We start from the raw sequence: 19,485 nt of genomic DNA on the forward strand, positions 1-19,485 counted from the left end.
CATAAAAGAAATGAAGAACTGATACATGCTACAACATGAATGAACTTTGAAGACATCATGCTACATGAAGTCTGACACAGTATGACTTCGTTTATAAGAAATGTCCAGAATAGGAAAAATTAGAGAGACAGAAAGTATATTAGTGATTGTCTGGGGCTAAGAGTTGGGGGTGGGGAGCAGTGGTTAACGGGTAATGGGCTCGATTTATTATAAGAAAAATATTCTGGAATTAACTAGTGGTGTTAGCTATACAAGTTTGGGAGTATAATAAAAACTTCTGAATTGCACACTTTAAAAGAGTAAATTTTATGGTATGTGAATTATATCTCAATAAAAAAATTAATTGTATTTCTATATGTTAGCAAGAAACAACCCCAAAATGAAATTAAGAAAATATTTACAATGACATCAAAAATAATAAAATATGGTAGGAATAAATTCAAGTAAAGTAATGCAAGCCCTATACACTGAATAATACAAACATTGTTCAAAGAATTAAAGACCTAATTAAAAGCAAAGATGTACCATGGTACATGGATCAAAAGACTTAGTACTAAGATGCCATATGCCTCAAATCCATCTATGGCTTCAGTATAATCTCTAAAAAAGTCCCAACTCTCTTCTTTTTTTTCCAGAAAAAAGTGAATCTAAGGTATTGCCTAGGTTTCTAAATTGGCTATCTGGGGACATTTTTTTCCCTCTGCTGATCAGAACATGGCAGTTGGGAAAAGGAGTAGGCAAGTTTAGGGAAGAGTAGATAAACCTAAGTGTGGGCCAAGGATTTGAAATTATGATGGGTCATCTCTAAGAAAATCACCCCTTGCATAAATACAGTTGTGCAAGTCTTTCCTCACAAAGAATGAGGTGGGGGCACTACAGTAACTGATGAAGAGATGTGAAGGGAACAGAGAGGGGCTCAAGGGTGATCAGACACCAAGTAAGACTGAATGGCCAGCAGCCCTGTCCCCATTTCACCATCAGAAACTGTTCTGCATCAGAGGGTAGAATTCCCAAGTGAGAAATACATCAGGCTAATGATAAGTACATACGGTAGTTCTGGACAGACTTCCAATGAATTAAAAAAAGCTTTGTTTTTTTTCCTTACGTTCCACTTCTAAGGCTATATATTGTCAAAGCAACTTTCTAAAGATGAAAAGTACTATGTACATGTGGCACAAATAAACGTCAGCCTGAGTCAGGAGATACCTTAATCCTTGACAGCAGGACACAGCAAGTGCTCAACAAAAACCTGTCATACTAAAGAGATGATGGGCTATCTCTGCCAAAAATTAATCTCATTGGGTTTGTCACTTTCTCCCTCTGTCCAAAATGCCATCAATGTGATTTTCTAAATCTGAAAAATGAGTCCGAAACTCATGATCTAAAACAGTTTCCAGAGATAACATTTCATGGATTGAATAGGCTTAAGTATATGCCAAGGTTAACAGAGACCAATTTGCTGCATTTCATTTTATACTTTCAAGATTACTCTCTACTTCTACTTAATAATGTATTAATGTACATTAATAAATGTACAATAATGTATCCTGTGTTTCAGAAAGGATGGAGAGATATATTAGTGTAAAAATCAGTTTGTACCACTAGAAGGATGGCTCAATGGCAAAACTGATAGGAAGCAAAATCTCCTTTTAATACTGCATTTTCTCGAGTATATGGCACCCACCATAGCCACCAGGTTAATCACAGATTTCCAAAAGACAAAAAAGGATAAGAAACACTGAAAAATTTCCTTCACCAGAGATGACAAACATTCAGAAATACTCATTTGAAAGCGATTATTTGTCTCAAAACTAAGATAACACAATACCACAGAAGTCACCATATTCAAAGTGCTATTTAATTTGTGTTAAACAATGAAGAAGCTTACCACTTCTAGATTTTTGCTCTTTTGCTTTTGCCAGGGCATCATGGTACCTGTCAGCACATTCAGGGATTACATCATTTGTATTACCAACGGCAGGCTTCAAAACAGACAAAATATCACTTTGCTTCTCCTTCTCCAAAAACTGATTAACATCGACGACCAGTGTAACCCCTGGGTAATGAAAAAGAAATGTTTCTGTTAATAATTATCTTCTACTCACCCTAGAGGCATGCAAAGATATAAGTCACCCTTTTAGGAATGCATTGGTATGAAACCTGTTTATCCTTTGAGAGAATAAACTGCATACATTCGAGATAGTCATCAACTGTTCAGGTTGTAAGAGGAATAAAATCCACAGGGGCAGTATTTTCTCATTACTCCTGTATGATCTCAAGGCACTAGGTTCTGTCCACTGTGGTGATCTGTGAAATAGGGTGGACATATGTTGACAGTAGATATGCAGCCCTTATGCGGGTCGTTAATCAGTATTTGAGAATAAGCTTTACGAAAACATGTATTTATACTAGAATAAGTGAAACGCTATCTAAGCCACAGAAATCCTGACATTCTCTGGTACAGCGCAAGTATACTTTCAAGATTGTCCTTAGCAACCTGAATGACTGTTCTAGAAAGGCAACGGGCAGAGCTGGTGGATACGTGCAGTGGGGTCCAGAAACTTAATTCTGGAACCAATTTAGACCTAGAAAGCACGCGATCCCATTGCAAATGTCTGCGTCTCCCCACAAATAAAACCACATTCAACTCTTGGTTGCCTAAAGAAAGATAACGTGGTGAATGCTTTACCATCTAGTTTAGGTAAGGATATTCTGCCCGCCTGCCCCCCCCCCCCCGCCTCACACCCCAATGGACCTACTATCTTCACAACCTGTAAATGTACTGGGTTAGAAAGGTAGAACAAAAAAATGGAAGAAACCAGGTTAAAATACTTTATAGATTAAAAAAACATCTTGATGAAGAGAGAGGAGAAAGATTTTTTTTCCTTTCTTTTTAAACAGACATGTCAAACTCTGCCATAAAATGCTAAATGGCATATTGCTGTCATCAAATTACATTCAGATGTGCACAGAACTGTGAAGGCTGATGTGGCAGGAAAAACAGTCTGACTTTTGACACCTATGAGTCCAATCATGCAATCTGGAGGAGCACGTGGAGGGTAAAGACTTTCAGTGGCCAACTCGAGTTGTTGCTGAACAAAAGCTAGAGTGGTGGGTCCTTTCAGATACAGAAGGTAAGGGGAATGGGGAAGCTGCCCCCTTTCCTCTTCTCCAGGAAAGCTTAGGAGGAGAAAAAGGCAGTCCTGGTGTTTGAGAAGTCTGTGGTCTCAGGGAAGAGGAAAGAACAAGGAAATGACAAAGGATCCTCACATGAATTATGTCGAAAAGCTTTATCAAACCCAGTGAAATGTTATTTGCCTTAAAAGATGGGTTATTATGAAGGCATACAGTTCTTTCAAGTATATGTATTAATGTACAAGCAGTGGGTCCATGGGGTAATCTTCTAGATGACTGAAGCTGACTCCTTTAGGTACCAACCTTCATCTTAACAGAATCCTGCTCCATGAAAACTAAAGCCCTGGGGAAAAATCTAATAAAACAGTCCTGCTCGGACCTGCTCATCATTTTACCCACAGTCCCTGGTACCTTTTTGGTGCTTAATGTTTGCTGACAGCTGCCAGAAGAATTCTTTAAGGCATCAAAATTATACTGTGTGATAATGTGATATTTTCAAAGACTATGGAGTGTTGGGCTACTTCGCTCCTGCAATAAATGGTCCCAAACTCCTCCTCTTCTTAGTTTTCCTCCAACACCACTGTCAGTTTTCACTTTTCGTTCCTGTCTGAATGCCTGCACAGGGCAGCTAAAGCACCCAACTTCTTGGTAAATCATAGCTTCTGAGTTGGGTAGAGACATAACCAATAGGTAAGCCTTATGTGAGAGTTGGACTGTGAAGAAAGCTGAGCACCGAAGAATTGATGCTTTTGAACTGTGGTGTTGGAGAAGACTCTTGAGAGTCCCTTGGACTGCAAGGAGATTCAACCAGTCCATCCCAAAGGAGATCAGTCCTGGGTGTTCATCGGAAGGACCGATGCTGAAGCTGAAACTCCAGTACTTTGGCCACCTCATGAGAAGAGTTGACTCATTGGAAAAGACCCTGATGCTGGGAGGGATTGGGGGCAGGAGGAGAAGGGGATGACAGAAGATGAGATGGCTGGATGGTATCACCGACTCGATGGACATGAGTCTGAGTAAACTCCGGGAGTTGGTGATGAACAGGGAGGCCTGGCGTGCTCCGATTCATGGGGTTGCAAAGAGTCAGACACGACTGAGCAACTGAACTGAACTGAACTGATGCCTAAGATAAGAATAAACAGATTCAAAGCAGCTGTCCACGAGGTCTCCACTGAGTTGATTTTTGATCAGTTCTGTGCTCAGGCTTTGAGACATCTATTTTGATTGCTTTTTCCTTAAGCTATGGGTTGCAATTAAGTTGCAGAGAGCTGAGAATGACACATAAATGATGATATCCAGAAAGTCAGGTATGTTTCTGCTATGGAACAAATGAAGAAACCTCCTCCAAATCTAAGATCCAAAAATATATTTATGTCTTAATCCATATGTCAGAAAGGCTTCTCTAAGGCATGCATTCTCAAAATTGGTGATATAAGCCCCAGTAGGGTAAAAATTGGTTCTTAGGAAGAGAAAGTAAAACAGAACAAAACTTTATATGTAAAGGCACATATCTACATGCGGCACATAAGCCAGGTATATATTAGTGGTACTGAAATTTCATGGTAAAGAGCACCATGGGGGAAAAGTCTAGAAAGACTCCGTAGGGTACAATCATGGATAATGGCTGAATGAAATTGCTTGGAGGAGTGAAAAGTACAGACAAATCTACTCGAAGAAAGCAAGATGCTCCAGTGAAAACGGACAGCGGGCCAGAAGTAAGACTTGAGTTACTGTGCCCTTTCAAATCTTGCCTGTGGTCAAACATATGGGCCAACAAATTATCTGGGAGTGGGTCTGATAATCGCAACATGTGACCAGAATTTGTTTTCAAGTCTTCATACAAAGGATGAAGAATGCTTTTAAAAGTGAGATTAAATTCCTTGTTGAAAACACTGGAAAATTCTCATCTCAGTGTAAGAATATAGGCAGTTTTATCTTTAGAACATCTTTTTGTTGTTATAAATCATAGAAGACACTATATCAACTCTTTTAAGGAACAGGATGGAAGTAGAAGAAAGGATTTTAAATGTGCAAGTGTGGGGCACACAAATCTCACACATTTGAGAAAAATCTCTTACATTCATAGTAAACAGAACTGTGAGTCTCAAGAGGATCGACTTAATATTTGCAAGTCAAGTATAAGAACAACATAAAAAAAAAGGAATAAAATAATTTCTAAACTAGTTTGATCGCTAGGAGAAAAACTATAACCTTTTTAGTCTATTTGAGTGCCTTTATGACAATATAATTTCTTAAAAGTGTTTTTTTTTCAAACTTTGGATGCCTTCGGTTTAATATATAAACTTAAATCTCTATGTACACAGCTTAATTTTATTTTTTTCTTAAGGATTAGAACGTTTGAACGGGGAGACTTCAAAGATCCTAAGGATGTAAGAGTTCAGGTTGGAGAAATACACATATTTTTCAGGCTAAGGAAATAAAAACCAGATGTTCCTCACAAATGCCTGAAACGTTTCAAAGCAAGGCTTCTGGAGCAAGGCTAGGCATCTCAAAAGCATTCTATGCTCTGATACAATAGGATAGATTCTAATTATGTCATGAATGGATAGGTTAATGAACTACAATTTTAGGAATCTTATTTTAATTTACATAGGTTATTTATACATGGAGAGTGTTAGCATATCACCCCAATCACCATGTGAGTTTTCTTATTATCCTCTAAGAAAATAGATGCTTAAAAAAACCACAAACTATTATTTGGGAGCCAAAGTGGGGGGTCTGGTAATTGCTAAGTATGTCTATTTCAATTATGCATTTTGGACTTGGGGAAATAACCCTCGGGTGGGTTTCAGCACCCACTAAACCCACTGTGAGATGAACCCGGGCAACACTGCACTGACCATCTGACCTCCATAAGCCTCCCCGACTGGCGGACACAGCGAAGTTTCAGGTCTCCTGGAATTAGGGTCAGCTCAGAGCCAGAGTCCAGTAATCTCTGAGACGCCTGACTGTGTCCTTCCCCCAGCACAGTCGCCACAGTAGGGTATAACATGTTGGTAACGTACCAGGGTCCTTCCCCAAGGGAACCCAGTCCCTCCTTCATTCTAGGGTTTCTGGGTCTGTAAATGGCTCAAGTCCGGGAACTGATGGAGGGACCAGGACTTTCTGTTTATGATCCAAGTTATACTCCCACTCACCTGACCTAGAACTCTTCTTCCACTTGTACAAATCAAGTAAGAATTTAGTAGACTGTCTATTTCGCTTCTAGGAATGCCACAATCAGTTAGCAAATTCCATAGGTCTCTGTGTCAGAGTTTTCTAATTATTGCTTTGACTGCTATCTATTAATATTATACTAACCACGGCCACTTGTCTTTGGTGATTGTGCTGTCCCCTGACCTCTGCCAGACAACAGATTTTGGACTTTCCAGCCTGTCCACAATTACATGAGCCTATTTCTTAAGTGAAATCTCTCTTTATTTTTCTATATATATGCATGTAGAGATAGTTAGACAGTACTAGATACTTGCTTTCCAGAGAAACTACATGGCTACATATGTAGTTTTTTTCCATAGGAAAAATATATATAGTTCTGTTTCTTTGAAAAATGCTATTACAATGGAAGGCATGGAAGGGAGGACAGGCATTTATTAAAAGCAGGATGGTCTAGCTTTCTAAGGGTTAAGGTGAAAATCGACTTGATTATACTATAAACATAAGAGTTGAGAAATTATTTTTTGCTTTCTGGACTTGGTTCAAGTACAACTTCAGATTCTGCTGGAAATAGTACTCAACTGCAAAAACCAGTGCAACCGACCAATCTTATTTTTGTATAAATATGAACTCAAGAATTAAAATAGGTGAGTGTTCGTATCTTTTCGGAAATTAAAAATGGCACACTTTTTAAAAGTTAGGAATTCAAACAGAAGTTCAGGGGGATAGCCAGACGCAGGCACGAAGCTGCAGCAGCAGGCGGCGGCGAGGGCTTACACTGCTTTGCGCTGTTTATGTCCTTGTTGGCCTCGTTGACGGCATGCTGTATCTCATCCAGCCAAAGAATTTTAGAAGCACTTTGAGGGTCCTGAGAATGTGGTCACAGAATAAAAGAAAAAAACAGTGAATGATGATGAAACAGAATTAACAATGGTTTTTTAGGAGCCACTTTAAATTTCCACACTCTTTTTTAGCAGCAACCCAGCATGGCCACACACTGTACGAACTATTGATGAAACACGCCGAACCGGGCCACTTTTCCCCTCTGCACAAGCGCCCCTTTAGTCCAGTCCGCCCCTCCCTCATCTCTCACTTGCCAGCCGTGTCGATCTCCTGTTTGCTTTTGTTGTTTCCATGTCGACTTCAACCCCAGTGGCCCTCAACCGAGAACCAGATGACCCTTCCCAAAAGGGACATTTCATCACATCATTCCTCTGCGAAACTCCGTCAGAGGTTCTCTCCAGCAGTTTGAAGGAAACGACACTCCCTTCCCATGGACTGTGGGCGTCTAAGGATGCGGTCCTGCTCATCCCTCTGGTTTTACCTCCCTCTTGGCTACTCACTGTTCCGGACCCTCACACCAGCCTCCTTCAGATCCCACCGTTCTACCCCAGGTGTGTGGCTGTTGGTTTTTTCTTTGCATTCAGGCCTTAATTTAAATGCTACCTCTTCCAAAAAAGGCTTCTCTGACTACCCCGGTCAATCAAATATCCTCTCCCCCAATCACTCAGTAACTACAGCTCCCAGGGTGACTCAGGGGGCCACAGAACACTTTCAATTTGTGGGAAAAAATGATACGTGGATTTTATCAGACACAGGGACAAAAATAAGAACAAACGTATCCGAATAGAAACATGGTGATGACCCTCAAGGAGCTAATGGTTTAGCAGAAGAGGCAGGTGCATCAAAAATTATAATTACTGGATCAACAGCAAGGCCCTACTGTATAGCACAGGAAACTACATTTAATATTCTGTAACCAACCATAATGAAAAAATAAGAAACTATAATACAATGTGATCAGAGCAATATTAACTATAGATAGTTTAGAAATAGCCAAGAAGAGATGAATTTCTATCAGTGTTGAGATGCAGGGGGAGAAAAGACCAAGTCGTTAAGGATAGCTTCAGAAAGGAAGGGGAAGCAGCAGTAGAAAGGTATTGAGTTACCTTTACTCATTTTTACTTTAAGGGATGATTCTGATTTTACTCCAAAGGCAGTGCCAGAATGCAACGTAATTAAAGAAGGCTTCCAGATAGCAACTGCATTTCCTATAAACTTGTTTAAGATTACAAGTAAATCTTGTTATTGGTAGAAATTAAGTATTTTAGAGAAGATGAGACATTTCATTTTAAAAACCTGGGAATATCTGCCTACTTGTGCGACAGCCTAAAGAAAGACTGTGATGAACAGAGGGTGGTTCATTGGAGCCAGGCAGAACCAGCTCCATCATTTAGGACTCAAGAAGGATGGGGGGCAGGAAGGAGAAATAACCTGCACCAGCATCTTCGGCAGGCTTCAACTCTATCTCCCTCAGAGCCTATTAAGAGATGACACATGGTGAAAATGAGATGAAATATCTGCTATTTCATCCTGTAACCCCCAGATTAAAGAAGACCATGGATGAAGGCTTGGTTCCTGCTTCCACAATCACCTCTAGCTGGATCTGCCACGTCGGAACCACCAGCTAATAAGATTTTCCATCTTTTGGGAGGATGGATGTAGAAGGTTCAAACAGGAAGCAAGATGGGAAGCTGAGAAGTAGAAGAGGGTGAAAGGACAGGGGAACAGGAAATATTTTTCCTCCGCTTCTAAGCCAGAGAGAACCCAACCACTCCCCCAGGTACAGCCTAAAAACTAAGCTCCACACAAATTCATTTTGTCTTTCTCAGATTTTTTTTTCTGAAGGGTATTTACCAAATTTCTTCTTACCAGTGTAGAAGATGCACCATACAAACTTTTACTCAGATGAGAAGAAAGTTACAATCCATTTCAAAGCTGAAGGTTTTATAAGCTGAACCCAACAGAGACTTTGCAAATCAAAATAATTTAAGTCAACAGTTTAAATCATGACCCACTGCAGCGAGAGCTTGCTAGAGTTAAATGCAAAGCCAAGGGTAAAAACTGAAGCCTCCCAGTGTAAGGTCTTCCTTTCAACTGATCACCGGAAGACTGGAAACAGGGTATTCATAGGACGGCCAAGGCTCTGTGCTGGGCTGTGTTTAGTCACTCAGTCGTGTCCGACTCTCTGCGACCCCACGGACTGCAGCCCGCCAGGCTCCTCGGTCCATGGGATTCTCCAGGCAAGAACACTGGAGTGGGTTGCCATGCCCTCCTCCAGGGGATCTTCCCAACCCAGGGATCGAACCCAGGTCTCCCACATTGCAGGTGGATTCTTTACCATCTGAACCACCAAGGAAACCCAAGAAAACTAGTGGGTAGCCTATCCCTCCTCCAGGGGATCTTCCTGACCCAGGAATTGAACTGGGGACTCCTGCACTGCAGGTGGATTCTTTTACGAATGAGCTATCAGGGAAGCCTGTTCAAGTCTCTCCTTCCAGCTAAAAAGCCAGGTTCAATATACAAGTTACAGATGGATTAAGTCAACAGAAAGTAGGCCATCTGAAAATCAAGTAATAAATTCCGGAATTTAGAGGTTTCCTAGAAAATCGTAAATAATTTAAAATCTACCTCAGTTTGTACTGTGTTACCAGGTAATTGTGTATTATTTGGCTGAAGTATTAAGCACTGACTTTAAAAAACATTAATTAATTTATTTTAATTGGAGACTAATTACTTTACAATACTGTAGTGGTTTTGCCACACATTGACATGAGTCAGCCCTGGGTGGACATGTGTCCCCATCCTGAACCCCCCTCCCAGCCCCCTCCCCATCCCATCCCTCAGGGTCATCGCAGGGCACCAGCCCCGAGCACCCTGTCTATGCACTGAACCTGGCGTGGCGATCTATTTCACACATGGCAATATACGTAAAACACTCACTCTTGGTTGTAAAGCTCCTGGTGCGATAAGATGTGAAAAGTTCACCCAGATCAGCTTCCTCCCAGCTTATTCTTTATCCTTAAGTCTCATGAAATTCGCATTTTCTGATTCTTGCTACATTTTTATAGTCAACAAGCTGTTGGGCTGTCTAGATGAGTGTTTCAGTGTTGTTAATTATAGGAAAATTTGTTATAATGCAGTTTCTTTAACAACATGTTAAATTATATCCTCCAGAATATAACCACACGTAAAAGCTTATATGTGAAACAATGTGAGTGTGCTTAACATTACTGAGTTGCACACTTAATGGTTAAGATGGCAAATTTTATGCTATGTATATTTTACAACAGTTGAGAAAAAAAAGTTTAGCGTAAACCTGCTCACCAATACCCATTGGATAAAGGGAGTCCTATGCATCTTAATGTTGTGCTATGATTTTAGTTTAATCAAATAGTGTTTTTTGGGGGGGGATCCCTAGTGATCTGAGCTTATAGAATTACTGAATGGCTCAGAATATGATGACCTATGGCAAAACAAAACACAATGAAACCAAGCTTTGGCCAAGCACTGGTGACAAACTCAGACCAATGTGACACTGAAGGAAAATTTTCAAAGTAATCAAGCGCTGAAAACCACTTTAACGTCTTCAAAAAAAAAAGCTTGCTTTCCGTGATTCATTTAGTTTACAATCACATAATGAATCTAAAAAGATTTGAAATAGCTGAAAGGAAAAGGAAAAGGATAATTTCTGACAGCTCAGTTACTAGGTAGAAATGGCACCCTGGGACTTAATTTTTAAAGTGGGTAAAAATGAGATAAGGAACAGATTTCAATTTAACTGCTGCTAAGCATCTGCTTCCAGCTTCCCTCCGTTACGGACTGCTCTTGTCTGCGTTCATTCCATGCACAGAAATACACGGGGTGGGAACTATAGCTCCTGCCCAGAAGGGCCTGTGAGCGGTGGGAGGAGTTACACGACTTCCTCCACGGAGGAGGAACACGCTCGCAGGCTCAGCCTGAGTCATGCAGGGCGCTGTCACACCCTTTCCCTGCAGAGGACCGGGGCGAGCTTCCTTCCACAGCACAGCGGAACCCCGTCCCACAGAGAGAACCAGGGTGCCGGCACATGGAGCCCAGGTGAAGGCCCACCCCTGATCTCACACATCTGAGAGCGGGCTGGCATCAGGATGAGAGCCGTCCTCTTTGCAGCCGTGGGAGCACTGCTTCTGTCCCCTGCTTCCTGTCAAAGCGGTAAGCTCTTTTCTTATGCTGTCCGGTGGGATTGCTACTTTGTGTCCCAAGAGTCAACCAAATCTAATCTCTTCTACATTTCACACAAACTGCATCCCCAAAGGCAGAGTGGAATCTTAGTTATTAAAAGGGGGACTCATGGACGTGAAGAGATGTAGTTTGTTCACTATTCCTATCTTGTCCAAGACTGTTCTCAGCTCGTATTTAAAAATTTGTTCCACGGTCAAGACAGGAGAGCTCTACGATTAAATCAAGAATCAATTTTCTTTAAGTTTTTTGTTTTTCTAAGCATTTCCCCTGATATCGCAAAGAATAACATTTTTAAAAGGCGATTAAAAAAATATCCCACGTTATAGTTCCTGGTTAGTCACAAATGAGAAAAACAAGAATACTCCCTGAAAGACAGAGTGGTCGGTCTGCTTTCAATAATCACGGATGCTGATGAATTAGCATTTCTCAAAAGAACTATGTGTTTTCTGTTTCACTCAGTACAATGTTAGCCTGTAACTTCCTGCTTGCTCTAAATCGACCTGGGACAGGGGTATCCACAACCTCCTTACTGTCGGGGTTCCATTCTCTGGCGAACATTTTAGGAACCAGAGAGCTGATGGGAGTAAATGGCAGTGAATAGGGAAGATAAAAGTTATACCAAAAAACTCCAAGGCTCTATAAAGGAATGCTGCCTACACTGATAACTGGAATCGCTGAGGTGGTCTGAGGACAGGGTTGAGAGAACCAGTGGAGAGCAGTTGCTCGTGTGGGAGTTAGAGGTGAGTGAGTGCTCCTTCTGGGAGTGGATGAACCGAAATCAAGCAGAAGAGCAAAGAAGTTTGCAAGGGTGGTTCCTTCAAGGTGCTGGTGGGGTTTGCTGGACGTGAAAAGGGGGGAATTTAAAGGCTGACAAAGTAAGGAGATCATGAGGTAGGGGAGACAAATTAGGATTTGAGATTAACATATGTACATTATATATAAAACTGGTAAACAGCAAGCAACAAGGACCTACTGTATAGCACAAGCAAGTATACTCAGTATCTTATAATAACCTCAAGGGAAAAGAATCGGAAAGAGAATATATATATTACACATCTGATATGCATAAAACTGAATCACTTTGCTATACACCTGAGACTAATACAGCACTGTATATTAACTATATTTCAGTTTAAAAGTTTTATAAAAAAAATAAAAGGAGGCAAAGTGAAAGGCGGTGAATTTGCTTTCGTCAGTAGGAGTTGGGGAGAAAAGGGGAGGAAGACCGCCCCCCCTGTTTAGTGGCTGAAGTCTCCTCCTTGTGGCTCAGTCCCTCTCCAAAACCTTTGCTCAGGTTGAAACACATTTCAGGGACATCAACGTCAGATGGACCTGTATAAAACACTCAAATAAATGAAAAAAAAAAAAAAAAAAACCCACACATAATTTAACAAGCATTAGTTCTTAAGGAAAACCAGGCTGGAAGGAGTAAAAGACTTCTTCGAGCTGGATCAGAGCCAGAATTCTCATGGACATGGAATCGAGGCTTGTTGACAGAGTCACTGTTCTGCAGGTTTCCAGGCATGCTGTCTTGCTCAATCACTGGAATTCTCGAAAACAGACAAACACGGGGTTCCAACGGCTCTCTTACCAGATCTTGAAGGGATGTAACTCGTACACCATGTTTTCAGCCTGCATTTCCCAACTCTGTGCCTGCCTGACAAGGCCCTTCTCTTCGGGTGATGTCAGATGCGAGAATTTTCCAAAAGGCCCAAGTGAGCAGAAGGACTTGAGTGGCACTCAGCGTGCCTCCTAAGTTCACCTCTACACACAGGCACCGAAGAAAGCCGCTTCCCCAATTTTCCTTCCCTTTGATCTTTCTTCCCTTACAAGGACACCCTCTGCTTACGCCCCGAATTCAGTTTCTGTGATCTCAAGGTTATGAGGGAGACTTCAATTTCACCCGAGGGTGAACTGGTGGAGATTAAAGCCAGAAGAGAAATGGGCTTTGAAGGAGAGACAGGGTGTTAAACACTAACTAACCTCCAGGATTCAACATGTAGGAATTCAGAGCTCATGTGAAAAGAGGTAACTGGCAGAGTAAGGCATTTTAAATCGCTATAAGTATTAGGTTTATATTCAGCATAAAAGCCCGTCTTAAGGTAATGTTAGAAATGTGAGAAAATCTACTTTCTCTACACGTCAAGGATTAATTTATGGAAAATTACATAATGAAAAGCAGGTTTGAGTGTTAAGGTTTACTTTGTTTTTAAAATTGCTCTCTCAAGAATTAAGATTATTAGTATTAACGTGCCATCTAAGTGACAAATATTTGTAGTACATAATTTGTTTTAATACTCTTTCTTTTCTTCATTTCCAACTTCTTGAATCATCAATTTCCTCTTCTGATTTTTCTTCCTTTGTCTCCTCCCCTCTTGAAATCTGGCATTCTCCCTTAAGGCTGCTTTTGGATTATTTCTTCTCATGTCTCTCCCTATAGTACATTCAAGCACAAAATCAAAGTACTGTCGCTACCCAGACTAAAAGGCCCATACTTTTCATGTGGGCTCCTGAAATTTTGGATTCCACATTTAAGTCTAACCTGTCATGGCACATTCTCATTCCAATATTGCACCAGCAATTCAAACTCAGGAATATTCAAAACTGAGATCTTAGCTTCGCCCTGGGTTGCACCCTCAGCCCCCCTGCCTTGCACCATGCTCCATTTGCCTCTCCTCCAATGTTGTCCAGAATACAAACCTCCCAGTCAGTTTTGCTTCCTACTCCCCTTGCACCATCTCCAGATGTTAAGTCCCTTTGAGCCTTCATTACCGAGTCTCATGTGTCATCTTCACCTCCCCACTGCTGTTACTCCATCCCTGTAACCCACCAACTTGAGCTGAAACGATTACAGTAGCCTCCAAATCTAGACAGCATATTAAAAAGCAAAGACATCACTTTGCCAACAAAGGTCCCTATAGTCAAGGCTATGGTTTTTCTAGTAGTCATGTACAGATGTGAGAGTTGGACCACGAAGAAGGCTTAGTGTTGAGAAACTGATGCTTTTGAACTCTGGTGCTGGAGGAGACTCTCAGGGCTTCCCAGGTGGTGCTAGTGGTAAAGAGCCCACCTGCCAATGCAGGAGACATAAGAGACGTGGGTTCAAGCCCTGGGTTGGGAAGATCCCTGGAGGAGGGCATGCCAACCTACTCAAGTATTCTTGCCTGGAGAATCCCAGGGACAGAGAAGCCTGGTGGGCTACCGTCTATAGGGACACAGAGAGTCCGATGTGACTGAAGCAACTGAGTATGCATGTATGCAGAAGACTCTTGAGAGTCCCTTGGACTGCAAGGAGATCAAACCATTCAATCTTAAAAGAAACCAACCCTGAACATTCACTGGAGGAATTGATGCTGAAGCTGAAGCGCCAATCCTCTGCTCACCCGACACAAAGAGCTGACTCACTGGAAAAGACCCTGATGCTGGGCAGGACTGAAGGCAGGAGAAGAGGGCAGCAGAGGACTGAGAGATGGTTAGACAGTATCACTCACTCAGCGGACATGAATCAGAGCAAACTCGGGGAGACAGTGAAGGACAGAAGGGCCTGGTGTGTTGCAGTCCGTGGTGTCGCAGAGAGTCAGATACGATTAGCGACTGAACTACAACAAAGCCTCCAAATCAGATCCCTTTGCCTCTCATTTCGTATCCGCTTAGCCTTCTCTCTACATTGTCATCAAAGTGACCTTGGACACACGTCAAATCATGGTTATATTAGTTTTCTACTACTACTGTAACAAATTTCCACAAAATTAAAACAAGGGATTTATTGTATTTCTGAAGGTCACAAGTACTGAAATCAAGGTGTCAGCAGGGAGGCTCCAACAGAGACCTGTCTCCTTGCTATAGTCGCTCTCTCAAAGCACACGCATTCCTTGGCTCATGGCTCTTTCTCCAACCTTCAAAGCTGGCAGCAGAGCCTTTTCCAGGATCTCCAACTTTGGCCCTCTTGCTTCTCCCTTTTATAAGGAGTCTTATGATTACATCTGGCCCACTGGCCAATCCAGGGTACTCATTCCATCTCAAAATTCTGAAGCACATCCACAAAAGTCCCTTTTGCCACAGAAAGTAACATATTTGCAGGTTCCAGGCATTAGCGCATGGAATCTTCGGGGAGCCATTATGCTGTCTACCTCAGTGGCTATCCCTCTGTCCACAATTTTGTCTGCATACAACCTCGGCATCTGTGAATGGGCATGTGTATTTCTTAAGACAGTTTAGGGGCCCTTCAGAGATCTGGCTGTAACCTACTCTTTCAACTTCACCTGTCAGATGTCCCTTATTTGCATAAGAATGTGTTTTTGTCCATCTTTTCCATTAGTGTGAGAATTGAAGACAGGAATGGTATTGATTTAAAACTGTGCTTCACTGGCATATAAACATGCAATAAACATTTGCTAGATCAACTTATCTGATATTCCTAGATCCCACATCAGCCTACACAATGCCCATGGCCATTCATCACCTACCAGATTCTTATTCTTCTATTAAATTCCACCTCTTTATGTACCTTGCTTCATCTTTGTTCATGTTCATCTCTTCCTTGACATTTTGCCCCAACACCTAAATCTATTAAATACTGTCTGAATGCCTATACAGTTTATAATCAATATGACATTAGCCTATAATGGTTTAAAGTGCTGTTTTTGTTTCCTCTTATAGTATTATAATTCCTTACATACAAAGAGTTGTCATCTAGTTTGGGTTCCTGCATGGGTTAACATGCTGCTGGGGCATATGATATACATTAAATGCTTTCCTGTTGATTACCTGATTTATAATGACTGTTTAAAATAAAAAGGATCCTAAATTCTACCATTACAGAAATTATGTAGCATAGGAAATCTAGTTTTATTGTCTCCTGAACAATAGATATCCCTCAGTGATCAATCATATGTTAATAGTTCTTTTCAATTACAGGCATGGAATATGATGCAGACATTGTGGCAAAGTCAATCTTACCTGTTAAGAGTTTCCGTGGAGCTCCCCAAAATGCTTTTGAAAAGTTCCCCCTTTCTGCCATAGAAGGCTGGACAGGTACCACCAAAACTGTAAAAATCAAGTGCCCTGAAGAACTTGATTCAAATCTCCATGTGAATAATGCTACCATGGGGTACCTGAGCAGCCCTTTAAGCACCAAGTTGATACCTGCCATCTACATCCTGGTGTTTGCAGTAGGCATGCCGGCCAACGCGGTGACCCTGTGGCTGCTCTTCTTCAGGACCAGAACCATCCGTATGACCGTCTTCTACACCAACCTGGCCATTGCAGACTTGCTCTTCTGTGTTACACTCCCCTTTAGAATAGTTTACCATCTCAATGGAAACAACTGGGTATTTGGCGAGGTCGTGTGCCGGGCCACCACGGTCATCTTCTATGGCAACATGTACTGCTCCATTCTGCTCCTCGCCTGCATCAGCATCAACCGCTACCTAGCCATTGTCCATCCCTTCACCTACCGGGGACTGCCCAAGCGCACCTATGCCTTGCTAACATGCGGACTGGTGTGGACAACGGTTTTCTTATACATGCTGCCATTTTTCATTCTGAAGCAGGAGTACTATCTTGTCCAGCAAGACATCACCACCTGCCTTGATGTCCACAACACGTGTGAGTCCTCGTCGTCCTTCCAGCTCTACTACTTCATCTGCCTGGCATTCTTTGGATTCTTAATTCCATTTCTGGTCATTATCTACTGCTACACAGCCATCATTTGGACGCTGAATGCAAAAGATCGTAGGTGGCTGTGGTACATTAAGGCGAGTCTCTTCACTCTTGTGATTTTTACCGTTTGCTTTGCTCCAAGCAATATCATCCTTATTATTCACCATGCGAACTACTACCACAGCGACGCTGATGCCTTATACTTTGTCTATCTCATAGCTTTGTGCCTCGGCAGCTTGAATAGTTGCCTAGACCCATTCCTTTATTTTCTCATGTCGAAAATCACAGATCACTCCACCGCTTACCTTACAATGGTGAAATCATCTTAGAGAGCAAGGAACGCTATTTGTGAAAAGATACATTCTTGAGGTAACATATGCATAGCGCTCTATTCTCCAGCTCCATTTTTGAGCTCCTAAAACACAATGCTTCAAAATAAAGCATTACATATGCCTTAACTTTTTTTTAAAAAAAGTGTCAATGCAGGAGAAAAGATATCTCTACTCTATGGCAACTGACACATCTGCCTGACTGGTACTTCAAGCTCTTGAAAGATCTGCCTTCCCTACTTCTAAGAGATTTCTACTCTAGATGACTTGAAGGTTGAGGATGGAACAGAGGGTAAGGGTGCAGCGGGGGTGGTTAAGATCTCTGTTTTTAGTATCTGGCGTCATTTTTAATCCTTCTGCCTCCCCAGCAGACTCTGTGTGTACAGAATCTCTCAGTACATCTGTCATCCAGGCCCACCTCTGCCTTCTAACCATCCTCCTCTCTCAGCCTGTCCTCCACTTCTCAGGCCACTGCTAGATTTGCTGTTCTTTAGTCACTAAGTCATGTCTGACTCTTTCGTGACCTCATGACCTGTAGCCTCCCACACTCCTCTGTCCACGGAATTTCCCAGGCAAGAATACTGGAGTGGGTCTCCATGATTAATCTTCCCCAAATGCCAGTTTGAATATATCACTCAAATCTCCCAGTTCAGAAGCCTCCATTGACCATTCACTGCTTTGGAGTAAATTATAAAGATTCAGATTAGCATTCAGGACTGACACTAATTTTATCTACCAAAAAACGCATGGGATGTAAGCAAGGCTGAGCTTCTCCCTCTGCTGTAATCTACACGTCTCCTCATTCTGCCCCTGCCCCTCACTGGAAAGCTATTTCTAATAGGTTTGCCTTAATTCTTTCCATCTCTCGAAGTCCTCAAAGGGCCACTCTTCCCTGACTCTCTATCCAGAAGTTCACTTTCCTCATCGGAACCATCAAAAACCTTCTTTTTGTATTTTTATTATGGAACTTTAGAGACCTCACTTGTATACAAACTCTAATTCCATAAGCACTTACTAAGCACCATGTGCAGCACAGAAGGGGCTTGTCATCTCCCTTCTTTAGGTTTCTGGCAACAATGCGAGGCCCCAGGTCTCCCCAGGGTCTGTGGGGCAAGGCTCCGTGCTTTGCACATCCTGTGGCTGAATGAATGAAATGATAAAATCTCAAGGCACCTAAACAGCATGAAAGCCAATTAAATTCATACTGAGAAGGCAAGGTAAACCATACGACAAGGGCATATTATTTCTGGTTGGCCACTTCAAAAAAGAAAAAAAAAAAAGAAAGCTAAGAATATATATTCAAGAGGTCATTTATAAGTTTAAAATAATGGCTCCATTCTTTTTGTCCTTAAACATAGGTTTTATGGGAAAATGATATTTTGTGATAATCGTTCCCTCAGTTTAGAGATCAGACAGAAGGTGATTATTAGTGGTTAAGGGCATAAAGGATTGTGAGATGAATTTTCAAATCTGTAAGAATGTGCGTTGACCGTACACTTTGTAGTGCCCATCAAAACAATAAAAGACATTTTAAATGCCAATTTGTGAGTGTGCAGAGTTTCCTATTTCATTGGACTTAGACTACAAAAAATACAAAAATGCACACAAAGAACATTTACAGTATCTGTGTGGTTACATGAGTAAAACTAAGATGAACACTAAAGCAAGCAAAAATAAACTAAGATAATTTTCAAGATGACAAAAACCCCAATGGAAGGAATTGCTTTCTGCAAATTGCTTTCTGCAAACTGCAAAATAGTGAACTGTAATACAGGTTTACCTACAGAAAAAAAATTCAACACTATTCACTAGTTAAAAGCATACTTAACTTTTATGCAGTAAACATATATACAGGAAAAGAGAACTTTTGGGGTGTATAATTCATATGCCTCCCAAAATTTGCAAGAAACGGCTTCAACTTAAAAATAACTGACAATTCAATGCCTCCAGTGACTAGACCTAAAAGTGTGCTCTCTGCAAACATATGCCAGGCCCACTTCCCAGCCTTTCCCTCAAGAAATGGAGGGAGTCTGGTGCGTATGCAAGGTTATACCTGAAATACCGTTATCGAGGACCAAGAACTCTCATCAATTTACATCACTGCCCTCAATCTTTGATAAAA

At 41.5% G+C, this 19,485-nt stretch overlaps 2 protein-coding genes across 2 annotated transcripts in view; one reads left to right on the forward strand and one right to left on the reverse strand.

The window, feature by feature from the left end:
- The window catches only part of IQGAP2 (IQ motif containing GTPase activating protein 2), a 298,400-nt gene that overhangs the window by 69,047 nt on the left and 209,868 nt on the right, over window positions 1–19,485 (reverse strand). The window contains exons 14-15 of the mRNA XM_061158141.1: window positions 7,087–7,177; window positions 1,889–2,056 (exon numbers count right to left, since the gene is read on the reverse strand). Coding sequence (XP_061014124.1) covers window positions 1,889–2,056; window positions 7,087–7,177 — 259 coding nt within the window. The remainder of the gene's footprint in view (window positions 1–1,888; window positions 2,057–7,086; window positions 7,178–19,485) is intronic.
- Window positions 11,084–18,897, forward strand: F2RL2 (coagulation factor II thrombin receptor like 2). Its single transcript, XM_061158142.1, has 2 exons — window positions 11,084–11,343; window positions 16,291–18,897. Exons 1-2 carry the CDS (start codon window positions 11,280–11,282, stop codon window positions 17,361–17,363), a joined length of 1,137 nt encoding a protein of 378 aa, XP_061014125.1. The 5' UTR covers window positions 11,084–11,279; the 3' UTR covers window positions 17,364–18,897.

This window comes from Dama dama, chromosome 12 (assembly GCF_033118175.1).
Source record: "Dama dama isolate Ldn47 chromosome 12, ASM3311817v1, whole genome shotgun sequence".
NCBI lineage: Eukaryota > Metazoa > Chordata > Mammalia > Artiodactyla > Cervidae > Dama > Dama dama.

Coding starts and splice junctions, on each gene's coding strand:
- F2RL2 (XM_061158142.1), top strand. CDS start 11,280: ATGAGAGCCGTCCTCTTTGCAGCCGTGGGAGCACTGCTTCTGTCCCCT. Junction 11,344..16,290: donor CCCTGCTTCCTGTCAAAGCG/GTAAGCTCTTTT, acceptor TTTCAATTACAG/GCATGGAATATGATGCAGAC.